Source organism: Didymella exigua, assembly GCF_010094145.1.
Source record: "Didymella exigua CBS 183.55 unplaced genomic scaffold M421scaffold_4, whole genome shotgun sequence".
In the NCBI taxonomy this organism is placed as follows: Eukaryota; Fungi; Ascomycota; class Dothideomycetes; order Pleosporales; family Didymellaceae; genus Didymella; species Didymella exigua.
The window spans coordinates 313,994-328,746 of NW_022984778.1; the positions used below are offsets into that span (position 1 = coordinate 313,994).

Below are 14,753 nucleotides of genomic sequence, written 5' to 3' on the forward strand. Positions count from 1 at the left end.
TGCGGATTTACCGCAGCTGAGATCTCTGTGGCCGAGAGTTGCGTCAACGAGCTTCGAAAGACATACGAATGGAGGCTAGACTGTAGCACTTGCTGCGCACCTAACAGGCCTTCCGTGGACGACCAAATTGTCCTGCACCATGAAAGGTATTGTATAAAGAAGGCTGTTCGCGCTTGCTTTGCGATCCAGTTCAATTCAATTCAGTCCAATCAACAATTATCACACCATCAACACAACTTCAAGGAGATTTTCAATAGTCTAACTTGCACTCATTGCCTAAGAAACAAATAAGAACATCCCATCACAACGCTGCAATGGGTTTCATCTACTCACAGCTCTTCGCATCCCTCCCATCCCCCATTTACGACTACAAAGGCAAGACCGTCATTGTCACAGGCTCCAATGTCGGCCTAGGCAAGGAAGCAGCACGCCACTTCACCCGCCTTGGCGCATCCACAGTCATCCTCGCAGTGCGCTCGATAGAGAAAGGCGAAGCAGCGAAGCGCGATATTGAGTCCAGCACACGGACACAAGGCGTCGTCAAAGTATGGCATCTCGACATGTCCTCTTACCAAAGCGTGCTTGACTTTTCAGCCAAAGCATCGAAAGAGCTCGACCGGATCGATGTCGCACTCCTGAACGCCGGAGTGGCACGCGGAGAATGGGAACTAGCCGAAGGCGAAGAATCAACCATCACCGTCAACGTAACCTCCACCTTCCTGCTCGCCCTCTCGCTGCTTCCCACGCTCAAGCAGACCGCGGTAAAGTTCAACGTTCGCCCTAATCTTACCATCACGGCCTCAGAAGTCCACGCCTGGGCCGCTTTCGAAGAGCGCAAAGCACCCGATGGCAAGATCTTCACCACTCTCAGCACGAAGCCGGAGAACATGTCCGGCACAATGGAAGAGCGCTATCAGGTCTCCAAACTCCTCGAAGTTCTAGCCATTCGTGCTATGGCTGAGAGAAAGGGTGCGACACAGACCACTGTCACTATCAATTGTGTCAACCCTGGGTTGTGCCACAGTGAGCTCTCGCGCGAGTCGGGCTGGGCGCTTACTATCCTGAAGTTCTTCCTGGCACGCAGTACGGAAATTGGAAGCCGGAACCTGGTGCATGCGGCGTCCCTAGGGCCGGAGAGTCATGGCCAGTACGTGAGTGACTGTGTGGTTGCCCAGCCTTCGACATATGTGTTAAGCCAGGAGGGGTGGAAGGACCAGCAGAGGGTGTGGGACGAGTTGGCGGCGAAGTTGGAGGGCTTTCAACAGGGTGTGACCAGTAACTTGTAGGTGTGGTAATCTTGCTGGAATCGCTTGAGATACTCTGTTGTAGCATTGTAATGATCCATGATTTGCTTGACCGTACACATACGACCATGATAGTCAGTTCCAAATTTTCTTGCCTGATCCGCCCTCTATCGTGGTACCGTTTAGAGGAGACGCCCAACCGCATCGACGTTTTTACTACCTAGTCAAGGTCAACCCTGATAATGGATAGCCGCCTCAGGTCGAGCGTCTTCCCTATATGTAGCAGCAATGGATGTATGTAACCACGTGGCTTAGATCACATGATATCCTATTGTAGCAGGCACTGCCCGGTGGGCAAGTGCGCTTACCTCAGAGCTGAGAGTTCCTGGAACAGAACATCACAACATGACAACAGACAGCAATACACTCGTTGATCACAGTCCCCAACCGACACTGCTCACGCAGTTACAATATAACTTCCTCCACACTTCCATGCCTGAGTATTTACTACACCAGTACCAGCTCTAAATCCGGCATCCAAAGCAGCTTTACGGACTGATCTGCGTGTCCTCTTTTCGCCACTTATCCAGTACGTTGAACAACGACTCCGTAATCGGATGAGGAATCCCAAGAGCCTGTTCGCGTACCTAAATGCATGTCTCCATCAACGAGATAGCCTCTTCTTTCCGGCCTCGGACCTTGAATGCGATTGCAAGATTACTAGAAGCCAATGAAGTGGCTGGGTGCTCCCCTCCAAACACCCTCTTAGACGTCTCCCTTACGTCAGGGCGCATTTCGGAGTGAGGTTCAATGTCTCCCGGTCCCGTTGTTCACCAAGATCGTACGACAGAGCGTTCATGGCGTGCGAAAGCAGTTGTCTCCATTTGTTTCTACCGTCATGATCATTACCCGGAAACACTGCATCAAGACCAAGAAACGAGTCTCGTCAGCTCAGCGGTAACCTTATACGCTACAAGCTCAATATTGATTTTCAGCCATGTGAATGCATTCTCCATTGATAGAATATCTTCGGCTTCCTCCGACTAGGCCCTCTGTCTTCGACACAAAGCAAAGGGGGCCAATACAAAGACCTTCAAGATGCCCACTAAAATGTCCTCCAGAACGAGCAACCCGACAATTGCGATAATAAAAACGACCCAGACCGGCACGAAGACCACCCGGAAGACATCCCTTACCAAGGCTAGGGGCGACCACCACAGGCCCGGCATGTTGCGTTCGAGCTGTGTACGGAGGTAATACTGGTCCCTCAGAAACATGATCTCTCTCGTCAGCGCTTCCCGCACGAGGGCTTCAGGCCATATGCGCATCAAAAGAAACGGCAGTCTGAAGACCAGAAATATAATCGTGTCGCAGAAGCCGTCGACGCCAGAAAGGCCGATGAAAACATGTGCCCATCTGAAATGCCCATCGCGTTCTGGTCGGATCACGTCGGCGTAGTAACGGAGGTAATCTCGAAGCCCCGACTTGTCATAGAGTGTGCGCGTACCGCCGAGGACGAGTGTAAGCCATTGCGGCTTGAGCCTTCGTGGGTTGAGCCTTTGCAGAGTAGCAGGAGCCTGCTGGATCTTAGGAATATCAATATACACCTTGGCCCGAAAACCGGCTACAACTGGCTTTAGAGAGAGAGCTGTAAACGCGGTGCCTAATAGGAATGCAACGAGGACGACGAAGAAGGACCAGAAGGTCGCTGAGCTGGGCAGGACAGACATGCTGTACAGCGACTGCAAGATGTGAGCCACAATCGTTTGTGGTAGGAGGGGTGCATGTAGAGACCCACCGAAGTAGCTGTCAACGGGAGATATATTGTCGCGAGATAGGCGAGAGTCTTAATACGTTCACCCTGTTGTAGAGCCACTCGTGTTTCGAGCACAGCAGTTACTCCGTGAAGCTGTGTATAGGTCAATCGTGATTTGCTTTAGAGCATACTTGTACACTTACGGCATTGCGCTGTGAAGTTGTCAGTACAAGCCTCAATAGGAGATATGAACGCACGTACGCTTTCCTGTACTGAAGCGTTGAGCGCCGCTATCTGTGAGACGAGATCCTCAAGCGTGTTCATTTCAGCATCGTGCTCGGTTCTCCAATGCACCAAGCCATGGCGTTCTGATTCATGGGCGTCCTTTTCGCAAAGCCTCGTAATGTCCTTGTCAAATGTCCGTCTTACATACCGCTGACTTGCCATCAGTGACTCTCTGAGCTCGTGGCACGTCTTCACCGTCCAATGGTATACGTTTGATTTTGTAAAGTTCTCGTCATCGAAGAGGCTCTCGTCATCCGACGTTTGCAATCGCTCTTTCAACTGATCGTAGATGGCCTCTGCATTCAGATTTAGTGTCCGGAGCGAGTAAGTAAGACCGCGAAGAAACTGAGCGACCGGTGTAAGATGCAAGGTTGGCTCGCGCTCCATATCCCTGGCGAGCCGTTCATGGCAATTTACTACCATTACTGTCCAAAAACCTTGGGGTAGCTTTAGCAGGTCAAGCTCTTCTTGGTTCGTGATGGAAGCGTCAGGAAGTGCAATAGTCAATAGGACTGAGGTCGTCATCTTCACTATGCTTACATGGCCAATTTCCTCGGCGGCCGTTCCCTGATATTTGAATAGAGTGTCCTGGTCAAGATCTGAATTGCTGGTTCCTGTTATACTTTTGGTGGCTAGTTTCAGATATGTCATGTGTGAGGAAAGTGTCACTCGCTTGTAGATCTGTTGTTTAGACTGGCACTCTCGTCAGCTTTACCCTCTAGAGCCCGGCTGCTGCTTACTGAGCTCATCTGTGGCGGTGACATTCTCTGCAGCTGCGATGGCCAAGAGAGATTATTCCTTCGAGTCAAGTGTCTCTCCATAAACGCTTGTATGTACGCATGGTCTTCGTTCTGCAGTCGCAGACACATCGACAGAAGGAATAAAAGCGCTGCTCGTTCCTCAGGAGTAGCGTGCTCTTTCAACAGGCTAGATATGTGAGCGTCTACGTCAACTGTCAGCGACAATGTCTTACATGATACGACCTTGATGGCATTTATCCATCGCAGAGGTTTTGATCAGGGCCGACGCTGGCGTGGATTTGATCTGTGTCGTTCGTCGTTCATCACCTGTCGCACGAATCTTGAAATACTGTGAGCGTTGCATCTCCAGATCTTATAGAGAACCAACCCTTGTAAAGAATAGCATACCAGGTACGTCACCCTGAAGAGGTGACTTCCGCGCCGTGGAGCCATGGTTACTTGCTATCGCTTCCACCGCTGCCCATATCAAAAGCGAGCTCATGTCGGAATCCGGGTGTTTAGTCAAGAGCTGCCGGACAGCCTTGTCTAATGCCTGTAGCGGCGAGACGAAAAGCTTTTGATCCCATGTATGGATGGTCGTACTGGCTGCCATATCATCAAGGAGCTCTTGCAGTACGGATCGAACGCTGTTCTGCAGCAGACCATAGTGCGACTCGAATTCCTGCCGAACTTCCGGAGCCCCAGTGAAACGAGACCTGCTAGAGGAGGAAGCGTTCGATGCGACAGGAGTGCTTTGCAGGTGCTCTTCTGTTGCGTACACGCCAACGGCATCGAAATTGGCAGTGCTGGTTCGCCTCAAGGTTGAGGGAAGAGATGAATCTGCAATATTCAAGGGCAGCTCGTTCAGCGAAGAGTTGAAACCCGACGTAGCCAGCGGCTCCGTGTTCTCTTGTGCGGAGATGTGTGGAATTGATCTTGCCGCAGCAGATGATGGCTGGACAGGCTGTAATTCAGGAATGCCACGAGCCACAGCGGGAGATGCTGGAGAGGTTTCCACTTGTATGCGAGTTTCCAGTTCTGCGTTCAAGATGTCTGTCATTTCGATGTTTTGTTCGTTCGCTGTGTTGCCACCTGGGAGCATCTCGGCGCAGGGAGACGTCGACTAAATGCATTAGTAGAGGATTGGCGCAATGGGTCGTGAATGCGACTGAGTGAAGAGGGCGTCTAGGAGCTTTGAAGATTAAACAGGAAAATAATTGCTCTCCAGGCATCAGGCTGCGCTATTGATATGATGACTAGAATGAGTAAAAGCTCAGCCGCATGCACAGCCCTTCATCAACCCTACTTCGTACATGAGTGGGAGGCGAAGCTAAGCAGCCATTGGCTCCTTTCAAACCACTCAGCTGCACCCAACGCCCTGACGGCTGCATCGTGCTAGTTTGTGGTCGTGCACGTACCTAGAGAGATTGAGCGTCGGTCCCGAGTCGGACTGGCGTGGAAGTGAACGTTTCAGCCTCGTCACTTCATGTTCACCTCGACCGCGATTTTGCTTCTGAGTCCGGTACTTTAGTAGATAGTCTGGCTCATTGTACTGTTACAGTTGTTACCAAAAGAAATGTCCAATTGGAGAGACATTTATGTTACGACTCAGGAGTCTCTACCTAATGAGCAACGAACCCATGAACAAGAAGTTCTATCGTTGCCTATGAGATTACACGAGCGACTACGGCGGCCTCGACCAGTGCAGCGTTTTGGATTTTTGCTTGCTACGTGATGGAAATGGTGCTTCGAGATTCTCACGCTCGTTGTCGTTTACTGCGTCGCGTTGCCACCTCTTTGGCGTCGAGGACCAGGTGTTCGTCGTCGTTGGGTTCTGTTTTTATCTTGCGTTTGATGATCTCCTTCTTGATAAACGCTTCAGCCACGACGTCGTCGCCCTCAGTTTTGACCACAACTTCCTCTTCCTTGACCTCTGTCTTCGCGACTGTCCTCTCAGCGAAGGCCTTCAGGTCTGCCGTGAACAAGACCGAATGTGCCCAGCCAGCCTCCTTGCCCCAGAGCTTCCTGAAGAGGCTGCCGATTGCAATGTATGTCGCTGCGGTCAGACTACTGTGCTTACCCTTGCCGAATTTGTAGTCCTTCTGCGCAATCTGCCAAACGTGCGTATCGACAGGTACAGCCTCGAGCCAGCCCAGACCGAAGAGGCAGACGCAGTCGGCGACTTTTGGACCAACGCCTTGCAGCACCAGCAGCTCTTCGTGTGCCTTGCGGTAGCCTTCTCTGCCGCCTTCCATGAGCTCGCCAGCTGGCTGTGGTTCGACGCCAAACTGTGGTAGTTCCGGATTGCTGAGTGCTTCCAGCCATTTTAACCCCCCTTTCTCTTCCGCGACTATACGTGCCGTCTTCGCAATGTATTTCGCTCGATATCCAAAGCCCAGTCTTCTCAGATGCTCTTCCACTTCGGGCTTGCAGAGAGCTTCTGGCGTTGGGAAGTCGTGATACGGGACATCGTCAATGTGTCCTATCAGCGGGCCATAGTGTAGACACAGATTGTGCACCATGCCTGATATCCGGCTGATGTTGTTGTTGCTGCTGCATATGAAGCCTATCAGCGCCTCCCAGGCATCTTGCCGCAGTATTCGTATGCCTGTGAACTTTGGCGCTCGTCGTTTGAAGTTGGCATCTGAGGCTGCCCACTGCTCGTACAGCTGGCCGAGATTAGGTGTCAGGTTGAAGTAATGGTTCAGGAAGGCGAAGGTGTCGTCGTCGGCGGCGGCGGCAACTGAAGGCGCAGTGGATGCTCGAGGCGTGGGTAGGGCAGGTTTCGAGGGGAAGATGGCGCGGTAGTGGAGTGCTTCAGCATCCTGGCGGAGGGAGAGAATACGGCCATGCATGGCACAGCTCCATATATCGTCCTCTGACTTTCGCCATCTACAGGAAGTGGATCAGAGACTACCCCAAGCCGCACGGTGAAGGCGAAGACTACCTGAAAGACTGTCCACAGCGCAGTGTTGTGCTGATGCAGAGCTCTGTCAAGCTCGTGGGCAGCTTGCACCACTCTGCAGCGCGCAATGCCATGATATTGTTCGGTTCTCGAGTCAATAATGCGGCCGCAGTGAATGCTGTTGTGTAAGCCAGACCCCTGCACCGTCCCTTGGCAGCAGGCGCGCTAGGGCACGCTAAAGGTCGTTTCTCGATGAATTGCAGTTTCTCGCAGCGACGACAGCATCAACACCCGCTCAAGCATCACGTGCTCGTGTCCGGACTGCTGCTGCAAACTGCCTTTACTGCACTGCTGGATCTCGGTTTGCCAATTGCAGCTGTCTGATTGCTTCGACGCGCCGCAGCCAACAGCACGCGGCTGAATTCTGCACCGGCGCACCACAGCTCAGCACCCGCTCCAGCTGTCAAGATGAACGGTGACAGCTACTCCCGAGGTAAGCCGGCGTCTCAGTACACGTACTGACTGGTGTGCAGTGCCCCGCGATGGAACAGTACTAACATAAGCAGACGGCGGCCGCGCAGGCGGAGGATCACGGAACTACGTGAGTGCACATGGCGCGCAACACGGACGGCCGACTGACCAGCCCGCAGTCCTCGAGAGACGACCACCGCGATCGCGACAGGGGCGGTGACAGGCGCCGCCGCCGTTCGCGCTCCCCCCGACACGGCTCTCGCCGCGACTACGAGGTCGACACGTACTCGTCCAGCCGCGACTACCGTGAGCGCGAGCGCGAGGACACGTACGCCCGCCGCGAGAGGCGCGATGACCGCGGCGCTGACCGCGGCGCTGACCGTGAAGGAGGCGCCCGCGAAGGCGGCGCTCGTGAGGGAGGCGCCCGCGAGGGAGGTGCCCGTGAAGGCGGTGCTCGCGAGGGCGGAGGCCGTGAGGGCGGCGGCCGCCGCGACTGGGGCGACTCGTACTCGAGGCGCGACCGTCCAAGAGACCGCGGTGACCGTGGCGACCGCGACGGTGGCGAGGAGCGCGGTGGACGACGCGACCGCGGCGACCGCAACGACCGATTTGGCGGAGAAGACCGCGGCGGGAGGGGACGACGAGATGGTGGAGGAGGAGGAGGAGGCTGGGGCGGAGGCAGAGGAGGAAACCAGCGCCAGAAGTCGCCCTCGCCGGTCGCAAAAGCGCGCGAGCCTACCCCAGACCTGACGCCCTTCACCAACATCCAGAACCGTCCGCGCCGCATGACACAGTGGGACATCAAGCCCGCTGGCTACGAAAACATCACCGCCGAGCAGGCCAAGCTGTCCGGCATGTTCCCTCTGCCCGGCGCTCCCCGCGCTGCGCCTATGGACCCGTCGAAGCTGGCCGCTTTCATGAGTCCTTCTGCTGGCACTGCCTCCTCTGCCGCGCTCCAGACCGTCAACGCAAAGCAGGCAAAGCGACTTTACATCCACAACCTGCCCGCTGGCGCAACATCCGAGGAGATTGTCGAATTCTTCAACTTGCAGCTTAACGGACTGAACGTCGTCACTGGCCAGGACCCCTGTCTTTCTGCCCAGGTCGCAAGCAACAACGAGTACGCGCTCCTTGAATTCAAGACTGCCGAAGACGCAACCATTGCCCTTGCCATGAACGGTATTGCCATGCGCGACAGCGCTGCTGGCCCTGATCAGAGCGGTTTGTCCATTCGCCGACCCAAGGACTACATCACGCCCACTCGTGACGAGAACGCCTACTCTGGCGACGAGGTCTCGACCGACGTCAAGGACAGCCCCAACAAGCTCAGTATCGTCAACATCCCGCAGTACATCGACGAGGAGCAGGTCCGCGAACTCGTCGAGACCATGGGCAAGCTCAACGCCTTTGTGCTCGTCAAAGACAGCACCGATCAGCACCGCGGTATCGCCTTCTGCGAGTACGCTGACAACGAGATTGTCGATGCTGTTATCGAGGGCCTGAATGACATCCCTCTCGGTGACGGTCACCTGAAGGTCTCCCGCGCCACGGTTGGTCTGCAGCAGGCGCAGGGTCTCGACGGCGGTGTGCAGGCCATTACAGGCCTCGCCGGCGCCGAAGCCGCCAAGGACCACGAGCACAGCAAGGTCATCTGCCTGATGAACATGGTCACATCCGACGAGCTGATCAACGACGAGGAGTACGACGGTACGTCACCCCATCCACCACTTGCCGAACAGCTACTAACAGCACCGCAGAAATCAAGGAAGACATTGAAGAAGAGTGCAGCAAGTACGGTCCCATTGTCGAAGTCAAGATCCCCCGTCCCGCGGGAGCCCGCATCAACCTCGGCGTCGGCAAGATCTACATCAAGTTCCAGGACACCGACTCGGCACAGAAAGCCATCAAGGCACTCGCCGGCCGCCAGTTCTCGCGGAGAACCGTCGTTGCGACCGAGTTCTCGGAAGAGGGTTTCGATGTCGAGGCTTGGTAGACGGGGGCGCAACGAGAGAGGGGTGTGTTATGTTGCAGACGCGGCGTTTTGGGCTTTGAAGTCATCTGGTGCACGTTGGCACAGATGCATCAGACTGCTATGTACACTAATTCGATCATACACAAAAGCGAGCATGGCGGGTATGGAGCTACGAAACAGAAGACATGTGTTTGAGTCTTTGAATATTTTCATGGCTGGGCGCCGAGTGGCAGGACTTTGTCTCGACCGCCCTCCGCGACATATATGATTGGAATGCACAACACTTCGCTTCAGTTTGATTGCACGCTACCCACTGCCTTTGCAGCACAACATTGGCGCCACTCTGGACCCGAGTTCCTTCCGTTTCGTCGGTCAAGTGCGCCTTCTTTCTCCGGTATTTCACCAAAGTGTCCACGAGCCCGCACCACCCAAAACTCCAACACCACAAACAACCGCACGAGGAAAGCCACAAGACCAACATCAAACTCAGCACCTCAGTGCCATACGCAAAGCCAACGCTCAGTCTCAACCAAGTGAATCATGGCTCCCAGCAGGCACCAACGTCAGCACCAACAGGCTGGACAACGCTTCCCCAGGGCGCTCTTCAGTTCAACACGGGTCCCCAGCTCGGCTGCGGTTACTAATGTGGACCGGTGATGACACGGAAGGCTGTTGTTTACGGCGTGTGATGCGGTCTGGACGAGTGGAGGGTGGCTGTGGATATAGAAAATGCGCGGTTTGAACGGGCGTGCATGATCTCCGCACAATCGTGGAATTTTTCATCGACATGCGCAGTCCAGCGGCGAAGACTGTATTTCACAAGACCCTCCATCTCTCAATATCTCGTCTTGCGCTCTTCTTCATTCAACACTACGTCAGACTCGGGATTCTACAATCCTCACCGCACACAAGTCCACCCATTCACTTCAAGGAAGCACCACCACGAGCCAGCTGACCTGCTCTGACACCCCTGCCTGTCCGGAAGTGCGATACGTTTCCGGTCGGCGAACCACCGCTCTTGCTGATCGCGGGCTCCATATCCAGAGAATCAGGAGTCTCTGCGGCATGCTGGGCGTGCAGACTAAAGATGTGGAGATCGTGCGGCGGGTGCGGCAAGATGACCTGGATAACGACATCTACGGCGTCATGCGCCTGAGACCGCAGCTCAGCAAGCTGCCGCTCGAGGCGTACCCGACGCTGCTCATCACGCTCGACTTCCGAAGCCTCGAGCGACAGATGCCCGGCATGCGCGTCGCGGTGCGCCGCCTGTGCATGCAGCACGATACCACTAGCGGTCTGACGACCGAGTTCCGCGACATCAAATGCGGAAAGCAGGGTCATAGAGAGTCCGCTGCATCCTGTCCGCAACGAACTCGCATGCCGAGCCTGGGACGACGGGGCATTCGGCGACAACCTGCACGACGTGATCAAGGGTCAACGGTGGTCGTACTTGTCGGTCTCAAAGTGCTTTGCATCTGAGAAGGCTTTCGCAGCTCGAGATCGCTGGTGGACCGAGGGAGACGATGGGCGCCAGCCGACTATCTGCATCTCGGCACGGGATGCGAATGATCCAAAGTGGTGGAATAGCGTGCTGTCTGCGCTCGGAAAGTGGTTGAAGTCTGATGAGTTTGTCTTGAGATATGATGTCAAGTTTGAAGCATCATTGTTGATGCAAAGGGGAGTATATCTGTGTTGAGGTATTTACACAATTTTGGGCAGTAAGAGCTGATGGACTTGTACGAGGAGAAATTGGTGGGTATGAGGTGATTTCCAACCTATAGCATACTAGATACTGCCAGTCTCCTGAAAGGCCAGTGGATATGGGTATCTATTCATGAAAGAGCTGCCTCGTCGAAATTTCGTGGTTGTCTCTCGTATTTCCTTGGTGCCCAAGTGCTTAGACCTCAGCCACTGCCTAGGCATCCTTGTCAGGCACAGGTCCACGTCAACGCTAAAACCAGCTGCACCGCCTTTCCCCAGCCCCAAAGTCCCTCGCCCTATTTCAAGTTTCAACGCTGCTCTTTCTTGCGACTAGATTAAAATTATGGACTACATTCCCAACCCGTGCTTTTACCACGTCGAAAGCTGCTTGCGGTGATTGGATGTGTTTGTCTACGTCCATGTTTTTGACCAAATATATCCAATCAGGATCAGGCTCAGTGAGGTTCCAAGCTATGCTCACATGGAACATGTCTGAGCGATCGGTCTTATCGTGTTTGGTGTAAGGGGGCGAGTTGGACCCCATCGGCCCATCTCCTTTACCGCCTGAATACAATGCTGGGTGTCCGCACTTCTGCGCAGCTTCATTGCATGCGCTGAGCAGTCTGTTCAGTCCATCATGCGCCGGCTTCTTGATGCCGAGTACCAAGAACCATCGGTTTCGCTCATAGTTCGGCACCCACTTCAGATCACAGAAATCGAAGTGGAAGGCTTGGACGGCGGCCCTCCGCAAGGAAGTGTTCAGAGTCCCGAGAAATGATTTTCGGTCATCAGTCTTGATCTGCAGAGTGCGTGAGAGCGAGACATGCAATGGTAGAGGTGCGCCAAGCTCTGATTGCAGAGAGGGTATGATGTCAGGAACAGGCAGTGGCTTTGCGCGCTTCAAATTTGCTTGCTTGAGCGCGTCTTTGATGGTTTGTATCAGGCTGTGTAGACTGTCAGACTCAGCCTGCACAGGAACCCCTCGAACACGTTAGCTGACCGAGACCACTTTCAAGGACGGCACAGGGTCATCCTTACACTCTAAATACACATGACTCGGCCAATTACCTTCCACATGAGGGACTGCCCGCTTACGACCGCCGTGCAGGCTCGGATTGTCGCTTGTGCTGACGCGCGCGTTTGTGGAGTAGAGGTCGTGGAATGCTGCCGGAAGCGGCGGCAGGTTATTATTACTGGGCTCGCTGCGTTTGCGCTTCAACACAGGCTTGGGCTTCTGGGCCGATAAGGCATCTTCGTTGCCAGAGTCAGAGTCAGGGTACTGCACCAAGGACATGGTTGGCTTGGGTCGGTGTTGGGCCCTTTTGATCTTTTGACAGTCGTCACGTTGCGGCTCAGATGGGCTCGAACGCCAGTAGCGCGCCCCACTCGCCCAGGATCCGGCAGTGACGTAGCGCTTTCAGGAAAGTGCGCTGCAGAGCGACGATGAGAGCGATCATGTTACGCGTCGTTCTCTTGTCGTTCGTGCCTGCCAAGACTAGGCTTTATCTATCCCTCCTTCTCGTCACCTACCGCTTCTCTTCTTCAATCCACAGCCTTGCGATATCAAACAGCGACCTACACGTTATTTGTGTAACCCAGCTACCATTAGCCAAACCTTACCAATAATACGTGCGCATCGATCACAAATACCATGCAGGCGGTACGTTTCACTCCCTTACAGTTCAGTCGCGTGGCATGTCTCGACGTCTTTATTTCACACGAGACATACGTATCGCTGCGAACGCCGCAGGATGGACACCTCGTCGAGAGATGGATTGCTGATGTTTGTTAGGCACACCACGCATTGATCGATCCTCTCATCGAGCCAGAACCGAGTGACGACACCGGCCTCAACTCCCACTTCCGCTCAACTTTTGCGCCCAGACAGGATCGTCCCATCACACCACCCGGATCTGCTGGACTGCCCAAGGATGATTCGTCCGTGAAGGTCAAGGAACACCGCACGGGAAACTCGGTTGGGAGCCACCCTTTAATTCTTCCTCAACACACCGGCACCACTTCACTCGGGTCCTACCCTTTCGTCCAATCTCAGCACACCGGCAACTCTGCAGAGACCAACCCGTACCGTCGAGCGAGAGCGTCGTCTGAAGCCAAGGCTCCTTCTGCGACCATTTCACAGATTGGCCAGACTACTCCTGGGTCAAGCAGGTATGAGTACCCGTCCCCTCCCCAGTCTGCAAGCCCGCGCAAGCAGCACTTCTCGAACCACCGCGCGGCCGCATTCGGATCCATGAACGAGAGCCGACCCCGCCGTTCGAGCCAGCCATCGTCATCCAGACCACAGCAACATGTATCCGGACGGAGCCGAGGAGGATCGCTGAACCATGGAGAAGCCTCACCCCTAGACACAATCCGCAAGGAGACCAAGACTGCGCACCGTGCTCACCATCTCAGGAAAAAGAACCTCCAGGGAGCTGACATCATCGATCGTCTCGACAAGAGCGGTGTGTCGCGCTACCACCACGAGGGACCGTACGATGCAGCTAGTATGGCACGTAACAAGGACAAGAAGTACAGCCCTGTTGCGGCAGTGCAGGAGTCGAACGAGGAAGCGCTGAGGGCGACACCACGGGAGAACATCCGGGATGCCGTTGAGAAGCATCGACCACTGGAGGGCGTTGCTACTGTGCCACCAGGCATGACTGACAGATTCGGACGTGTCTACATCTATGAGGAAGGCACCGATATGCAGCGTGATCCCCTAAACAAGGGCGACTACAAGCGAGTCCCTGGTGTGGTCAGTCATCTCTACCCCGTTCTTGTACCCAACTAACGTCGCATAGCAATACCATCCAGATGACCTGAAAGGCAAGGGCGAGCCGTCATACTCGATCGAGAAGCGGCTGAAAGACCAGAAGAGGCTCGGCGACAGCGGGACTGAGATGACCTCACGTCCTCACAGCAAGAGCGTTGGCCACCTTGACGCGCCCGGTGCTACGCCGGCAGAGAACCCGTTCGAGCACGACGCATCCGCATCCGGCATTGGGCGGAGCAACTCGGGCCTGGGTAGCGCGTTGAAGAAGCGCTTCGGCAGCATGCGACGAAAGAAGCCGGACGCCGACGCTTAGGAGGCGCTGATGAAGAAGGCAATTGAGTCAGATTACTAGCACCAAAATTGTACAATGGGTCACGCGATGGAGTTGGCAGGTTTCTTGTTTACGGGCTGGGTTGGAGATACTAGATGGACTGGCATGTCCACCCACGACCGACACGTGGAGTGTTGTATAGCTGTTAATGAATGATGACTTGACTTTGTTCGTTCGATCTCGAGTGATTGAATGATACAAATTAGAGAAAGACTGACACCTGGCGTCGAGCATCTTCTTCACCTTCACCAACCCATGTCGAATGTAGTTTGTTGCATCGCTTCGAGGCCTCGTGAGGGTCGCGGCGGGAGCTCGTTTGTCGGGCCGTGGGAGGCTCGGCGTGCATTGGGACGCTGTGTGTGTGTGTGTGTGTGTGTGTACTTCGTATGTAATGCATCTCCCCCGTCGCGAACCAATAAATACAAAAGGCGGCTCTACAATGCAAAAACCTAGACTCTACGAAGTATGCGAACAACAATGCAATGCAAAACGAGTCGCCCTCCCAGAAGACGAACGACGGGATGAATAATGCACTTCCAGCGCCAAGACACCGATGCAATCGACACCACTGC

The 14,753-nt window shown here is 54.6% G+C and overlaps 6 protein-coding genes across 6 annotated transcripts; 3 read left to right on the forward strand and 3 right to left on the reverse strand.

Annotated features, from left to right (window-relative positions):
• Positions 1–314: 314 nt before the first annotated feature.
• Positions 315–1,494, forward strand: M421DRAFT_89470 (putative short-chain dehydrogenase; the record flags this gene model as incomplete). Its single annotated transcript, XM_033597770.1, has 2 exons — positions 315–1,282; positions 1,380–1,494. The coding sequence occupies 2 exons, from the start codon at positions 315–317 to the stop codon at positions 1,492–1,494; spliced, it is 1,083 nt and encodes a 360-aa protein (XP_033452361.1).
• Positions 1,495–2,238: 744 nt separating this feature from the next.
• Positions 2,239–4,338, reverse strand: M421DRAFT_284651 (uncharacterized protein). The gene is made up of 5 exons (XM_033588954.1): positions 4,026–4,338; positions 3,262–3,978; positions 3,204–3,212; positions 3,043–3,153; positions 2,239–2,986 (listed from the first exon to the last, which is right to left on the reverse strand). Exons 1-5 carry the CDS (start codon positions 4,152–4,154, stop codon positions 2,288–2,290), a joined length of 1,665 nt encoding a protein of 554 aa, XP_033452362.1. The 5' UTR covers positions 4,155–4,338; the 3' UTR covers positions 2,239–2,287.
• A 963-nt stretch (positions 4,339–5,301) lies between these two features.
• M421DRAFT_416841 (DNA glycosylase) lies at positions 5,302–7,094 on the reverse strand. Its single transcript, XM_033591224.1, has 2 exons — positions 6,973–7,094; positions 5,302–6,917 (listed from the first exon to the last, which is right to left on the reverse strand). Exons 1-2 carry the CDS (start codon positions 7,062–7,064, stop codon positions 5,783–5,785), a joined length of 1,227 nt encoding a protein of 408 aa, XP_033452363.1. The 5' UTR covers positions 7,065–7,094; the 3' UTR covers positions 5,302–5,782.
• Positions 7,095–7,212: 118 nt separating this feature from the next.
• M421DRAFT_416842 (uncharacterized protein) lies at positions 7,213–9,674 on the forward strand. Its single transcript, XM_033591225.1, has 4 exons — positions 7,213–7,423; positions 7,497–7,531; positions 7,581–9,108; positions 9,159–9,674. The coding sequence occupies exons 1-4, from the start codon at positions 7,399–7,401 to the stop codon at positions 9,392–9,394; spliced, it is 1,824 nt and encodes a 607-aa protein (XP_033452364.1). The 5' UTR covers positions 7,213–7,398; the 3' UTR covers positions 9,395–9,674.
• A 1,370-nt stretch (positions 9,675–11,044) lies between these two features.
• M421DRAFT_284824 (uncharacterized protein) lies at positions 11,045–12,748 on the reverse strand. The gene is made up of 2 exons (XM_033588956.1): positions 12,113–12,748; positions 11,045–12,055 (listed from the first exon to the last, which is right to left on the reverse strand). Exons 1-2 carry the CDS (start codon positions 12,366–12,368, stop codon positions 11,376–11,378), a joined length of 936 nt encoding a protein of 311 aa, XP_033452365.1. The 5' UTR covers positions 12,369–12,748; the 3' UTR covers positions 11,045–11,375.
• M421DRAFT_416844 (uncharacterized protein) lies at positions 12,570–14,387 on the forward strand. The gene is made up of 3 exons (XM_033591226.1): positions 12,570–12,734; positions 12,867–13,832; positions 13,879–14,387. Exons 1-3 carry the CDS (start codon positions 12,726–12,728, stop codon positions 14,161–14,163), a joined length of 1,260 nt encoding a protein of 419 aa, XP_033452366.1. The 5' UTR covers positions 12,570–12,725; the 3' UTR covers positions 14,164–14,387.
• The last annotated feature ends 366 nt before the right edge of the window (positions 14,388–14,753 follow it).